This window comes from Phodopus roborovskii, unplaced genomic scaffold (genome assembly GCF_943737965.1).
Source record: "Phodopus roborovskii unplaced genomic scaffold, PHOROB, whole genome shotgun sequence".
Classification (NCBI taxonomy): Eukaryota; Metazoa; Chordata; class Mammalia; order Rodentia; family Cricetidae; genus Phodopus; species Phodopus roborovskii.
In genome coordinates, this window is record NW_026126407.1 from 8832456 (window position 1) to 8848301 (window position 15846).

Sequence of the window (15846 nt, forward strand, 5' to 3'; positions counted from 1 at the left end):
GAGGGCCTGCTGGGTTAGGATGTGATAAGAATGGAGAAAGCCCAATGCACAAGCCAAACATGGTCCTTGCTCTCACGAGCTTACAGCCTAGCAAATATATAAACCAGGAATAGGAAGTGAAAATCCAGCGAGGAGTGCTGAGCTGGAGGCATGTGGTTTGCATTACACGAGTCACAGCATCAAACACAAAGCACTTGTCAGAAAAGTAAGCAAACAACAAAAACAGTTGCAAGGCGATGGAGCCCTACTCCCTTCACCCTCTCCTCAGCAAACCCAGGCAAGCTGGATGGGAAAACCGGGGCATCCTTTGTGGTTCTGCTGCTCCCAAGGCCCAAGGTCCCAAACTTCTTAAAAGAGATCTCACCAAGATAAGACAGCATTTGCATGAAATGGCCCTAAATTGCAGACTCAACTACTTCACCTAGTACTCAACCAAAGAGTGACCCTTCCCCCACAAAGGCAAGAACTGACTGCAAGAACCTCATGATGCTGGGCTTCAATGTGGCACCTGCCTTGGGATTTCTAAAAGGTACTGTGATTAGATTACACTCAATTTTAACCCAGGCATTGACTCATGCTCTAACCCTGGAGTCAGCTTTCCAGCAACACTGGGACACACACACAAGGAAACCAGTATGGAGGACTGCCTCTTAAAACCTTGATCATGAGAGAAATAAAGAAGGCAGGGCACTGCCTAAAGGCATGCCCTATGAAGTCTGAAGAGATCAAGAGGGTCTGGGGTGGGGTGGAGGTGGGATGGGTTGGGATGGAGAACAGGCCACAGATACTGCCTCTTTACTGGCTTCATAGGCTATCAAAGAAGTAGAGATTTTATTCCAGAAGCAATGATGAAGTTCTGCAAAGGTAAGTCTAGTCATAATAAGAGCAGACTGATATTTTAAGTTCATCTTGTTACACATGAAATATGCCAAACATAGCTGAGCACGGTGATGTACATCTTTAATCCCAGCACCTGGGAGGTATAGGCAGGCAGATCTCTGAGTTCAAAATCAGCCTGGTCTAAAAATTGAGTTCCAGGACAGCCAGGGCTACATGGAGAAACCTTGTCTTGAAAGAGAGAGAGAGAGAGAGAGAGAGAGAGAGAGAGAGAGAGAGAGAGAGAGAGAGACAAAGAAGCAAGAGGAAGAAGAAATAATAGCCAACAGCACTAGACTAGACATTAGGAAACTGCAACGCAGAACCATTCAGGGACTGGGATGTAGCTCTGTGGTACAGCACTTGTCTATGTGTACAAGGTCCTGGGTTTGATCCCCTGCATTGGAACAAAACAAAACACAGACAATGAAACACCATTTCACAGTGAAAACTAAGTATTGGAGAAGATGTGATAAACTGGAATCCTGATACACTTCACAGGAACACAGCTTGGCAATTCCTCCAAAGACTAAAGGTAAGAGCTATCATATGATCCATCGATTCCACACCTACATATAAGAATGAAAGCACATGTCTGTGAAGGAGAGCTGTACACAAATATTCACAGAAGCCAGTGCATAAAAGTCTCAAACTAGAAACCACAGAATGCCCATTAGATGAATAGTAAATAAACTATAGAGACAACACAGAAAGCTGAAAAAAAGCACTGTAGGCACAGCGCCACAAATCTTTAATCCTAGCACTTGGGAAGCAGAGGAAGACTATCTCGGTGAATTCAAGGCCAGCCTGGTCTACATAGAAAGCTTGAGGGTAGCCAGGGTTACACTCACATAAAAACCTGTCTAAACACACACACACACACACACACACAAAATGGCATGGCCTTGAAATGATGTAAATAGACACACAGCACAGGACATTTATGAAATGTCCACAATAGGCAAATCCACAAGGACAGAACGATTAGTGGTTCCCAGGTCTGGGGAGAGATAAGAATGAAGGATGACTGCTAGAGGGAACAGGATGTTTTTGGTGATGAAAATGTCCTAAAGTTGATTATGATAATGGTTACACAACTCTGTAAATGAATAGCCTACAGCCAACAGAAATGTGCACTTTAAATGGATGAACTGCATACTATGTAAATAATCTCTCAAGCAAAAATTCACCCCTGCTACAATGTGAAATGCAGAGACAGAGTTGAGAGGCTGCTGCAGAGAGGGAGAAGAGACACAGGGAAGGATTTGTGGGATCAGCCTAGAAGAGGGGCAGACCCCTCCACAAAGAGGGAGAGAAGGAACAGAGGTGAGGTAGCTGCGATTATTATCAAGCAGCAAAAGTCTATATAAAATCTTGCACATGTAGAGACTAACCCCACACGCACAGAAAAGTACCCTGGATGAAGCAGCTAGCCATCTGCTGGGCTGTCCTGACTAGCCACTGTTACTCCTAAGCACACAGGGCTCAAGGTATTGAAGACCTGAGGAGCCCGAGTGCAGGCTGCAGAAAGAGGCTGGGAGGGCCATCACTTTAGGCAGTATATACCTCTCTGGGTTCTTTGTGCTGTAAGAACTGCAGCTGCTGAATGGGTTAGCTCTAGGAGCTAGTTTTGAATATATACTACCTATCTTCCATAAAGCCCTCCCCTTATCTCTACAGGACACTGACAAGTGCTCAAAGACCCCAGACAAATGGGCCTGGATTGGTGGATGGAAAGCATCATAACTGAGGAACAAGAAGAAAGCTGGGGGACTTGTCTAAACCCTGAGGAAACCATGACAAGTGGGAAACACTCGCATATATTCAATCCACTGGCAAACCAGAGCCTGGGCTAAGTACCAGTCTACAATCTCATATCCACCCTTCTTCCTGACACTTTGGCCACCTCAACAGAAAACATGCTGCAGCTACAGCTTCAAGAACAACAAAATATTACCAAGAGATACACATAGCCAGAAACTGCACCAGACCATTTACTTGCCTCATGAAGAAATGAAGGCTCAGGCCCACCGGATAGAGTCCTGAGTCCTGGTTGGCATCCAGGTCTGTTCTCAGACCTTTTATCTTTTCACTATGCCAAAGCCTGAAACTCTAAGAACCTGACTGTGAGCTACACAGGGCAAAAGAAACTTAAAAACCTTGGAGGCCTTAGGTCTGAACTAGCAAAGAAATCAAAACTACCTCTTTCTAGGATTCTCAGAAGCCAAACCACTTTGGTTATATGCTCCCATCTCTCTAAAGTGGGGGTGGGAGGGCAAGGTTAACCAAATGATACATATCATACGATACAAGTCTGTTACAACTCTCAGTTCTTAACCCTACTCCTTCACTTAGGATACTTTTCATTCACAATGTAGTCAACTACCAATGGGACATGTGCTCAACCACAAGTCAAGTGCTCCATGGATCAGAATAGGCAAGTGAAGAGCTTGACATCCCAAAAGGATAGCAGCTCACCATTATCTCTAACTCCAAGATTCTAATGTGCTAAAATTAAACACCATTTTTAAACCTGTAGAGGAACACAGTATTAACTATTGCAAAGTAAGAGTCAGATGAGAGGCCAAATAATCTACTGCCCTCTATGATAAAATAATTTAAAAGGAAATTAAAAATAAACTAAAAATTTCTGAAATTATTTGCTAGTTTTGAATAAGTCTTCAGTGACAAGTCAAAGACAAAAAGAACAAATTGTCAACCCATCACTTCTAAAAAAAAAAAAAAAAGGTAATGAACAAGAGTCTATTGCAGATAAGACAGTTTTTCCTACATCGGCCACAAAGCAAATTGAACTCATGTAAAACAGAAAACACAATTAGTACCATTCAAAATAAAAAGACTCCTCTCTTTGCCTTCTTCCAAAGTATATAATGTATATTTAACAACACAAGAGACACCACTTGAGCTTCCCCCATAGCCAACAGGAGGAATAGCCACATATAAAAATTTAAACTTTTAAGTCATTAATAGTTTTTAAACATAATACAGACTTAAAAATTGTTCAACATTAACCCAAGACCCATCCCTAAGCACATAAATCAACTCCAAATTCAGAAATCACAGTTGTTTGTCCCTAGAAGTCCCACAGCACTGACCTTGATCTTTACATTAGGCTAACAGCCAATAATGGCCCTAACAGAAACTCCCCAGGGAGGAATGGAAGCCACTCCTGCTACATCTCTATCTACCTGGGAGGGCAACCACAGCTCAAGTCAGGTCTGTGAGATTCAGCCTCACGCTAAGGTCCTGGAAGGCTGGGCTGGCAGCTTCCCTCATCTTCCCCCTCAAAGACTGTCTAATAAGCACCTGGGAACTGACTGACTTTTCTTGGAAAATGGGTACTGGCAAGAGCTGTCAGGGCCAAGGCAACAGTGAGAAGTTCAGTTCTCTGCTCTTTGGATGAACTGTGTAAAACATTTCTTTTAAAAGACACAATGTTAAAAATATTAAGAAAACGACTACAAAATCTGGAGGGTTGCCTTTTTCTTCGAGGGTAAAGCTTATGGGGCGGAGGTGGGGAGAAGACTTGAGGGCCCAGAATAGTAGCTCTGCAGCACAAGACAGAGATGCCCTTCAACACTCATCACACTCTACAGCTGTCCTACTGGGACAGCAAGAGTTCAGAGTGCAGGTATGAGGGAAGGGCGCCAACTCCTGCAAGGGAGGCTCCTACTGTGTACCCCACCCTACATAAGAATGTCAGATTTGAGGGCAGCTGCCAAGGCCAGGGCATCAGGATTCTGCCTCTGAACCAGAGCTACTTTCCCGGCTGACTTCAATCTGGAGTGACGGCAAGCTATCTAGCCGACTCTTTTTCTGGCGAGATTGTTCTTTCTCCTTAATCAAAGCACCCCATGCCCTCTGAAGCTCGGAGTCATCTTCCTCAGCACCAGATGGCCTGTGATCTGCTTTCTTCATGTTCTTTTCTTTGGTCTTGGGTGTAGATCCTAAACGAGTCCATAAACCACCTGTTGGGGTGAGAAGACGCCTCAGTTTGGCAGTCAATACTGAGGAAGTAGATGTACTGCCAACACCTGCCATGCAGAAAGCAGATGCCACCAGTTTGCAAGTGGACAGCTTGAGACTCAACGGGAGAGGCTCATAGCTCAAAGCAGCTGTCCCCACACCAAGCATAGGACCACCTTAGACTTTCCTGCCCATACCTTCCCCTCCCCCATGTGAGCATCATTATGCCCTGTGATCGATCGTACCACTTCAGTCTGCTAAGGGTCTATTTTACTACGATGATTCTCAGGCTTCCAGCTGACCATTAATTCTTAAAGTCTTATTGGGCTGAAGAGATGGCTCAGCGGTTAAGAGCACTTGTTCTTACAGAGGACCTGGTTAGATTTCAATACCCACATGGCACCATACAAGTCCAGAACTCCAGTTCTAGGGGATCCAATGCCCTCTTCCAACCTCTAAGGGTACACAGACATTCACATGGTACATAAACAAACATGTAAGCAAAACATATAAAATAAATCTCAAAAAAGGAGTGTGTTTTATCAAAATCCAACTAACAATAAATAAATACATGTTAGAATGCGCTGGCATAGACATACTATGAAGCAATTAAGTTTTATTTACAAAGAGTAAGCAACATAGAAGAATTATTATAGAAAAATGCTACAGGAAAAGGAGTAGAGCCTAGGCCCTGCCCTAAATGATAAGGCAGACTTTAAAAGCCTCACTCTCCCTGGGGAGCAGAAAGGGGATGGGCTGGGGTTTGGTGGGGGTGATAAGGGATGATGGGAGGGTGAGGAAAGTGGGATTGACATGTGAAACAACCTTGTTTCAAATTAAAAAAAAAAAAGAAAGAAAGAAAGAAAGAAAGAAAGAAAGAAAAGAACTAGATATGGTCAATGAAACTAAATAATATGAAACTAAAAAGAAGCAAGGGTGTTGTAGAATATTACTTAACTATGTAAAGATGTAAAAGACGTGTTACACTTGTTTATGTTGCAGAATATTACTTTAACTATGTAAGGTGTATTAATTCATTTATGCTACATTTGTTTAATGATGTAAAAATGTGTTGTTTGCCTGCCCAAGGCACCTGATTGGTCTAATAAAAAGCTGAACAGCCAATAGCTAGGCAACAGAAGAGTAGGTGGGGTTGGAGGGCAGAAAGAATAAATAGGAATCTAGGCTCAGGAGAGAAAGAAGAAAGAACTAGGAAGAAAAAACGGGAGACAGCAGGGGTCAGTCAGACATGGAGTAAGACATACAGAATTAAAGAATGGTAAAAAGCCCTGAGGCAAAATGTAGATGAAGACAAATAGTTTAAGCAAGAAACATGCCTAAGTTAAGGCCAAGCATTCATAAATATTGTCTCCATGTCATGATCTGCAAGCTAGTTGGTGAGCAGAAAGCCTGCTACATAAAGGTGTGTACTCTCTCCTACAGGCATGATGCTGATCCCAACAAAAGCAGTTATGCTAACTGAAAAGAAATAAGCATTGACTCTACTTCTTATGCTATAACCACTTTCTCTACTCCTTCCCAACCATCAGTATTGCTCACCCGATTTCCTCTCCCGAGTATCAGAGTAGAGGCCTTTAACATCTTGCCTGGGAACACCTAGCCTACTATGTACATCTGAAGAGGGCTCTCTCCGAACCACTTGATTACTACTAAAAGCCTTTTCAGGAGAATGTGGTCTTTTTCCTAACCGCTGGCGAATATCTGAAAAAAAGAGAAAAAGTATGCCTGTTACCAAGCATGTGTTTTACTGTTAAGTACCAATGACCTAAAATTTTGTCATAGCTATAGTTTCTATTGTTATAAAACATCATGACCAAAAGCAACTTGGGGAGGAAAAGGTTTATGTCACTCACACTTCATATAACAACGCATCATCAAAAGCAGTGAGAGCAGGAACTCAAGCAGAGCAGGAACCTGGAGGTAGGAATACTATTTACTGGCTTGCTCATCCTGCTTTCTTATCCCACCCAGGAACACCAGCATACTGTCCACAGTGACCTGGGCCCTCCTATATCAATTATTAATCAAGAAAATGTACCACAGGCTTGCTCACAAGCTAATTTGGCAGGGGCATTTTCTCAGTTGAGGTTCCCTCCTCCAAAATGACTCTAACTTATTTCAGGCAACAAAAACTAGTCGGCACAGCTCTCTAAATACCCGATCCCAGATCTCCCACAGTGAAAGCACAGGATCTGGCACAAGAAGGGTTCTAGAAGCCTGTTGTTCTGCTCATAATTGGTCTTATTTCTCTTAGGAAAACTTAAAACTTGGATGCAGAGGCTATCAGTTGATTGCCTGAAGCAGAAGTTCCCTTTATTCCTTTTTTCTTTTTTGGCAGAACCAAGCAAAACTAAGTAACATGCCAAAATTTTCAGTTAACAATACTGCAAGCTCCCCACAATCCCTAGACATCAAGTTGTTCTCAATAAACTTACTACATTTTACCAGTAAGTATAACGAGTCTGGAAATAGGCCAAGGATAAAGGAACCATGTTCTAAACTAAGTGTTTCTCCCCTATGCCTGTCACTAGCTGCTGGGCCCAAGGGTCCACTAACAAACAGCAGCAATAGCAGTCACATGTTCATCAGCCTTGAGCCAGCTCTTGACATCTTATGTAAGCCCCCCTCAACCCCCAGAGGTAAGGCTGAGCTCCTTCTTGGCTTCCCATTATCTTTTTTTTTTTTTGTATGCATACTACATTCTATTCCTCCAAAACCATCTTTTTAAAAATAAGAATCAGCTTATTCCCCACCTCAAAAGATAGATTACCATCTGCATTCTATTCCCTCCCAAGAACCAAATCTAAAACTACTTTCTCCAAAAGCCTTCTCAAATTCTCTCAGATCTATGGCAGGTGTTGTAGCCTCCCCAGAGACTTGCACATGCTAGGCTACTAGCCACAAGTATACTGTTCTATCAGGGTTTACTTACATATACAATCTAGTTCACACTCAACCATGTACTAACCACACAACTTTATTGGTCTGGGGTATAAAATATACCAGGGGGAAAATATTATTTGTTATTTAATAGTATCTATTATTTCAGACAAAAATACTAAAAGCTAGTTTTGCCAAAAATCTGAGTTTATGTATTTTCTCATGAACTCCAATGCCTAGCTAAAGACTTAGACATAAAAAGAACAATTAAATCAGAAGAGCTTACACTGAGCTCACCCGCCCTGTAGGTGCTCCATGTGTGTCATGCCTCTGAGGAGAAAGGTATCCTGGTAGTCAGAAGCCTAGGAACACCACAAAGTCACACAGCACGACAAACCTCACACAGGAGATTGACTGGGAGAGACACAGGAGAGACCTGCTCTGCTTGGACCAGAAGCAGCAGGGACCTGAGCAGGAGGCAGGCTGTATTTACACAGGGTTTCTTGTGGGGATGCAGCTTCCCAGGGTGGCCTTATCCTGGGCTTTTTTAGCTTTTTTATCTCTAGAGGACAGAACTTGGCCATCCACACCTCCAGAGGCTAGAAACAGCTATTAGAGCCATTAGAGCAGTCTGGTGGCCAGGCCTGCCAATGAAGGGGCATGAGCACAAAGGAAGAACAGTACCTGGTTTAGTACTTCCAACTGCTGGACGTGGACATGAGTGCAGACGCTTTTCATCTAAGAGGTGTCGGACATCTGCAAATTTCTCAGGTGGCAATTTGTTACCAATTCGGTTTTTTATATTGCTTGTGGATATACTATCTGCCCTCATAGAGTTCCTGTAAGGGGGAAGAAAGCAGGAGAGCACAAGTAACCAACTTCAACTGTGAGACAAGATACAAGCAAAGTCTCCTATTTCAAGAAACTCAATCTCAGCTGACCACTATTCACTTACAAATAGCACTGATAACAGCTCACTTAGAACCTGGATCAACATGCTGTGAAGAGATGGTGAAGGCAGCAAGCTGTCAACCTTCACAGGATGATTTCCACATGGTGCCTGCATACTTTATCACAGAACACATAACTGATGATCACCTTCACCAAGGGCAAACATTAAAGAGATGCTTGCAAAGAAGCTGGAACTCTGCTCACCCAGGTAGGTGTATTCTGGATGTAGTCCAGACAAAGTAAGTCTATAATCATCTTCTTTAAAGATGATACTTCTGTCTACAGACCATCCTACTATGAAAGAGAGCATTACTTTACTAGAATTTTCTATTGGTCAGTTACTCAACACAAAAATGTGAATAAGGCCACACAAATCAACACCAATAGCCCCTTTCCTTCCTATCCAAGAGCATCTCAGAAAGCCCAGGTCATGGTGGTACAGCTGCAAGCTCAGATACTTGGGAGACTAAGGCAGGATACAGAATGACCATTCATACCATGCCTATGTCACATAGCACATTTAAATCCAGCCTACTTGGTTTAGTGAGACCCTGTCTCAAAATATCACAAATTCAAAATAAAATCTATACTTTATTGAATTTGCTCACTAAAAAAACTATCATCTCTGTTCCAGAGGTCCACAAAAATTAGGAAGAATAGTTTCTAAACTTGGTGACAGTTTGAGTCATAGGTAGAATTGTGGATAAAGCCCAAGAAAGGAAATCTAGTAACATATACAGATTTTTTTAAACACATGTTTTAAAAAGACAGGCTGTCTGTCTGTCTTTCTTTCTCTCCCTCTTTCTTTTTTTTTTTAACAGGGTTTTCCTGCATAGCCCTGGCTATCCTGGAACTAGCTCTGTATCTGTACACCAAGCTGGCCTAGAAATCACAGAGACCTGTCTGCCTCAGCCTCCCAAGTGGTGGGATTAAAGTCATGCGCTATCACCACCCGGCCATACATGTACTTTAAACACATGTATCTAGCAACACATATAGATTTTTAAACATGTGTATTATTTTCTATAGCAAGGTAGACATTGAGGAATCTATTTAGCTAGGGCAATATTAACAGAAACATCAGTAACTATCGAAAAGGACTAGGTGTAATCTACTTACACCTATAATCCCAGAACTATAATTCCCAGAGGCCAGGAAAAAGAATGCAACACAAGACCAGCCTGGGCTATGCACTGAAACTCAATCTCAATCTCAAAAAAACAAAATTAAAAGATATATAGGCTGTCAAGACAGTTCTGCAGGTAAGGGTACTGCTTCCAAGTGCTTACAACCACTAACAACATTCAGAACCCATATGATAGAGTAAGAGAACAAACTCCACAAGTTGTCTTCTGACTGCCACACATGCACTGTGGCACAGACACACATGAAATGAAAAAATTTTAATTAAGGAATTAGTGTTAAACAAGGTACTACATATGATAGAAAAGTAATAGTTGTCTGGTTTTCACTTTCTATACTATGTAACAACTACTGCTTATATAGGGGGAAAAATGGGTGCTTCCATCAAACACCTACAAAGGAATGAAAATTAGGGTAAAAATGACTGCAACATGAAGAAGGATTGCATTTATAATTACTACTTAAAAATCAAATTATAGGGGCTGGAGAGATGGCTCAGCAGTTAAGAGCACTGGCTGCTCTTCCAGAAGACCAGACTTGAATCTCAGCACCCACATGGCAGTAACAACCATCTATAACTCCAGTTCTAGGGGATCTGATGGCCTTTTCAGGCCTTCGAGGGCACTGCATGTATACGGTGAACAGACATTTGTGCAGTCAAAACATTCACACATATAAAATAAAAATATTTTAAAAAAAATCACATTACTCTCAGTGGGAGAGTGCTTTGCCTAGTATGTACACAAGAGTCCTCAATCATCAGTATTTCCAAAATAAATAAATGAATAAATTTAATTTAAAGTTAACATTGATTAGAAAGAGGAAAAGTATTAGCTGGGCAGTGGTGGCACACACCTTTAATCCCAGCACTTGAGAGGCAGAGGCAGGTGGATCTGTGAGTTCAGGACTAGCCTGATCTACATAGTGAGTTCCAGGACAGCCAGGGCTATGTCTTGAAAAAACAAAACAAAATAAAACAAAACAGAAACTCGATAAAAAAGGGAAAAGTATTTTACCTAATACTTTTCAGCTGAGACTCTACTTCATCTGCATACATGGTCATTTTCATGCTTTTCTTTGGGGAGGGAGTAGAAATCATCTTCAGTTCTAGGTCATAGTCCATCTCGTCTGAGTCTGAGCTGCTCGCACTCGATCGCCTGGACACACTCCGCTCACGGGGCTGTGTGAGAGCTGGGAGCTCCTCACGATACTCCACCACCACCCTGTCATCTGCATCCATGTCTTGGTCCTCCTCCTCCTCTTCTTCTTCAATGGGTTCTTCAGGAACATTCACTAATCCTGAAGAGATTTAACCCAAGGTTAGTACTACAATTAAGGCTAAACTAATGAGCATGATTTCTACTCTACATTGATAGAAGGAAAGAATATCACCTCAAGACTATACTGGAGTATTACTACCTGTGAAAGTGTCAAACTGGATGCCATTCTTATTTATCCAAGAGATTGGTAAAACAGGAATATAGTAGTATGAACTCATGTACAATATGAGCAATCTTCATTATTTACAAGTTTTATATTTATAAATCTGTCTGATTTAGTTGTGGCTCCTAAATCAATACTCTAGGTACATCAAGAACATCTGTAAACATATGCAGACTGATAGAAAACTAAGTGGCCAGATGAGCTTCTTCCTGGTCAAGGCAACAGCAACATCACCTTCTTACTCATGACTCATATTGTAAGCAAGGTCCCTTTCAACCTATTAACTGCTTTGTTTTCACTTGTGCTTTATCTTGATAATTTCACTGTTAAAAATGGCCCCTAAGCTGGGTGGGGTGGTTTATGCCTTTGACCTCAGCATCGAGAGGCAGAGGCATAGGTGGATCTCTGAGAGTTCAAAGCCAGACACAAGGGTTACAGAGAGAGACTGTCTCACAAAAAAGAAAAAGGTCCCATTAAGCACAGTGGGTGATAAAGTGTTGTTTGGTGTAAAAATTTGGTGGTGTACCCCATGAAGAAAATACCTATACTAAATAAGCCTTGTTCAGGCATGAGTTACAATACCATCAGCTGTTAATTCAATGATAATATTAAATGATATTAAATCAGCTGTCTTTAAATAGAAAAATGGGCTCAGCGAGGTTACATACTGATCAGCTAGCTGATGAAAATAGTGTGACCAGATGTTTTATATGGTTCAATATTCACTAATTCAATGTTCTGTAACTTCATGCCATGTGATAGTCCTCAATAATGCAAATCAACATTAATTCTAAAGCTTATGGGCTATGGGTCTAGAAAGATGGCTCAGTGGTTAAGATACATACTCCTCTTGCAGAGAACCAGAGTTTAGTTCCCAGAGCCAATGGCTTGTAGCTCCAGCTTTAAGAGAATCTGACACCCTCTCCTGGCCTCCAACAACCCCCCTTCCACATATAATTAAAAATAAAAATCCTTTTCAAAAAGAAATATAAATAAAATATTTTTCAAAAAGAATATGAATAAGTGGGAAAAGCAAATATAAAATATGCTTACAATAATTATAATTTCATAAAAATAGATGGAATAAATATAAAATGAAATCAGCTACTGTATTAGGATACTTGAATTAGGGGCAATTTATTTTCCGATTTCTTTAATATGAGCATAAAGAGTAGATTACAACAAAGTTTGTTTTTCAAGACAGGGTTTCTCTGTGTATCCCTGGTTGTCCTGAAACTTGGGTCTATAGACCAGGCTGACCTGGAACTTCCAGAAATCCACTGGCTCCTAAGTGCTAGGATTAAAGGCATGTGACACACACTCAGCTGACAATATCTTAAAGTAAGGAAAATTGGAAAAGTATTAACAGAAAATATGTGCATTACTAATATTCAGATTTCAAAGATACACTTCTGTACACATCCATTAGCTAAAAAAGAGTATATACTCCATCTCTTTCTGTCTCATCCTGATGACACCTGTGCACATTGTTTGTCTGCTGACTTACTTAGCTCTAGAAAGCATGTAGAAGACTGTACACATAAGTTCAAACTAAAAGTGAACTTTTTAGAAAGCATAATGAAAATGGTTCCTTTATAATAAACATATAAGAGAGAAAGAAAAAAGGCTCAAGTCATAATGTCCCATGTTTTAGTAGCATTCCTATACAAAAACCAGTGTGCAAAAACACTCAACACAGCAGCCTACTTGCATTATCAGAAAAGAAAACAGAATCAGTCTATTTGATAAAGTATTTTTCAGTAGTTGTTATTAATAGTAGAAAATTTAAGTTCCAAAGAAATTTTTATTTTAATTTTCTCTCTGTAGCATATGGTCTTTTTGTTAGAACAGTTTTATAAAATCATGTGACCTCTTGCATGGGCAATTTAAAATTAATCATGAATTGACTTACTTTCCTCTATGTTGGCAGAGGGTGAGGGCAAAGAAGAGAGGATAATAAAGTTTGGAACCTTAAAAGACTGTGTTAAGAATAAAAATACAATTTGAGAGCCAAACATATGTGTGTCTACCCAAGAGCTGAGCAGGCAACTACCGGAATGTCGGTGTTTATACGACGTCAAGCCAACGTCATCCCCAATCAGGGCTCTCTTCTTGATCACATCCCGCTGAATGCGACGGGAATGATATCTTCGCTTCCTGTAATATTGCCAAAATAAGCACAGCATCAGAAACCAGTAAGAAGGATGCTGAAATCCACTTCATTCCAGCTCCACAGTGGCACAGCATTTGCCACAGCTAAGAATCACGAGTTCTTCCCTCACTTTCCTTCAGTCCACAGGAGGCTCTCACATTCTGCCACAGAATACCAACTGAAAGATGAAAAGCAGCTGAAGTAATGTTCAAATTATTATACTTTTAATCCCAGCACTTGGGAGGTAGAGGCAAGAGGATCAGGAGTCCAAGGTCCTGCCTGGCTACATAAGAGTTTGAGACTTGCCTGGACTACATGAGACACTTTTTCAAAAAACTAAAAACAAAACACTTTGCCATGGTCACCAGTGAAGACAGACTTAAAAATGACAAAGTACTGAGAATAAAGACTCTTGAATGCCTAACCACAAACGGGACACTTATATCATCCCTTCTGAGTCTCAAGAAACACTGTGGAAGAAGGGCTAGAAAGAATGTAAGAACTGGAGAAGGATAAAGTAGGGTAATACACTAACTTCCTAGTTATGGCATGATTGTTGCACTCACAGTGTGATTGTCTACACAAAACCTACACAAGACTGAGTTCATCAACCCATTATGGAATAGGGAAGAACTCACAGGACCCCAAGATTTATACGCAGTTTGTAGCTGAGTGGAGAGGGAGTTTTTCTTCAGTGACTACTGGTAAGGTACCCATGCTCCTGTAAAAAGCTCTAATGAAACTCACTGGGTCACTCACACACCAAAGAGAGACATCAAAGTAGAAGAGAGCTAGTTGGAGGAGGAGTGGGTAGGGACAGGGGAGGCCAAGATCAAACTATCAAAATGCATTATATGCATGTAGGTGGATGTCATAATGAAGCCTATTATGTGCTAATAAAACCATTAAGATAGACCAAGAGCCATCATATTTTAAGGTTTTAGACTCACCATGAATTGCTAAGAATTCCTTTCATGCCTCCATAATTTGGATTTCCATATTTCATATAATATTGACTTCTTCTGGCTGCTCCAAGTTCCTTTTTGTCATCTGAAAGTTAATAGAATAGTTACTTAGGGTTTCCTGTGAGTGTGAAGATAATTTTGGATTTGTTTGGTTTTTGAGGCAGGGTCTCACATAACCTAGTTTGGCCTTAAATTTACAAGAATAGCAATAAAAGACCATATAATCCATCTATACTACTTTTGGATAAATATCCAAAAGAAGCCAAAATTAGCATACTATAGGGATATCTGCCCATCCACGGTTATCAAAACGTTATATGCAATAGCTCATCCCATCAAACCAACAAAACAAAACAAAATAAAACAACCCCTACAATAACCTCATGGCACTATCCCAAATTGGAACATACAGCAGCATCTTCTACTAAGACAAGATAACAGCAAGCACATTTTTTTTTCTGCACAGAAATTAAGTGGAGATAGGCTATCCAAAGCACCTTCATATGGCACTATATGACCATCACCAATGTGTTCCCAACATGTGCTCCTATTCCCTAGGAAGTTGTAGCAGGCCAAGCTCAGCTCTGTAGGATTCATCTATCTGTTATATGGGCACAAACTACTAGCTTATTTGTTGGCAATAGTGAAGGTGAGCATCTTCTATGACAAGATGTATGAGAACCTTGTGAAACAGGGTGACATGGTAGACAATGGGCTCTCCCAGGAGAAGGAAGGGGAACCTCAGTATTCAATGGTTACTATACTGAGTACCTAGGTTGCTCAGCTTCACATCACCTGAAACTAGCCCAAGGACACCAACGCAGAAGTGACACACACAGAGCTTTGGTTCAGCAAGATCAGACTTGTACCAGCACAGCTGGATGCTGGCCTAAGCCTTGATGGGAGAGACAAGACCCTGGTCCAGTGATTTAAGGTGGATCCAAGTGAGGGACAGTGGGACTGAAAGAACACCTCTACTCCTGGTCATGACTTTGTTATCTATGCCGACCAGGATGGACATAGTGGTAGACTCAGTGGGTGCTCAGGGAATCGCATTCATTTCAGAGCCAGCTCACTTGCCACAGACATGGTGGTACCCTTGGGATTAAGCCCTGGATCAGATCAAATCTTCCTTCACAACAGCATTTTAATGGTGTGTTCTGTATGTCAGAGGGTACCCTGAGCATTGTCAATGTCATTTTGTTCTCATGGCCAGTGCCTGTGGCTCCTAAAATCTCCTACTTTATTTAATAAAACTCCCTTCTCTTAAAAACAAAGTCTCAAGATAGTAGTTCACACCTTTAATCATAGCACTAAGGAGGCAGAGACAGGTAGATACCTGAGTTCCAGGCCAGCATAGTCTACAGAGTTAAGTTCCAGGTCAGCCAGAGCTACACTGAGAAACCCTGTTTCAAAAAACAAAACCAA

At 41.2% G+C, this 15846-nt stretch overlaps 1 protein-coding gene across 2 annotated transcripts in view; it reads right to left on the reverse strand.

Moving 5' to 3' along the window:
* Positions 1-3744: 3744 nt before the first annotated feature.
* The window catches only part of Ncbp3 (nuclear cap binding subunit 3), a 29262-nt gene continuing 17160 nt past the window's right edge, over positions 3745-15846 (reverse strand). For both annotated transcript variants that reach the window (XM_051180058.1, XM_051180057.1), the window contains 6 exons: positions 14404-14503; positions 13355-13458; positions 10875-11157; positions 8449-8603; positions 6424-6585; positions 3745-4865 (listed from right to left, as the gene is read on the reverse strand). In XM_051180058.1, the coding sequence (XP_051036015.1) occupies positions 4630-4865; positions 6424-6585; positions 8449-8603; positions 10875-11157; positions 13355-13458; positions 14404-14503 (1040 nt within the window). In that variant the 3' untranslated portion in view covers positions 3745-4629. The remainder of the gene's footprint in view (positions 4866-6423; positions 6586-8448; positions 8604-10874; positions 11158-13354; positions 13459-14403; positions 14504-15846) is intronic.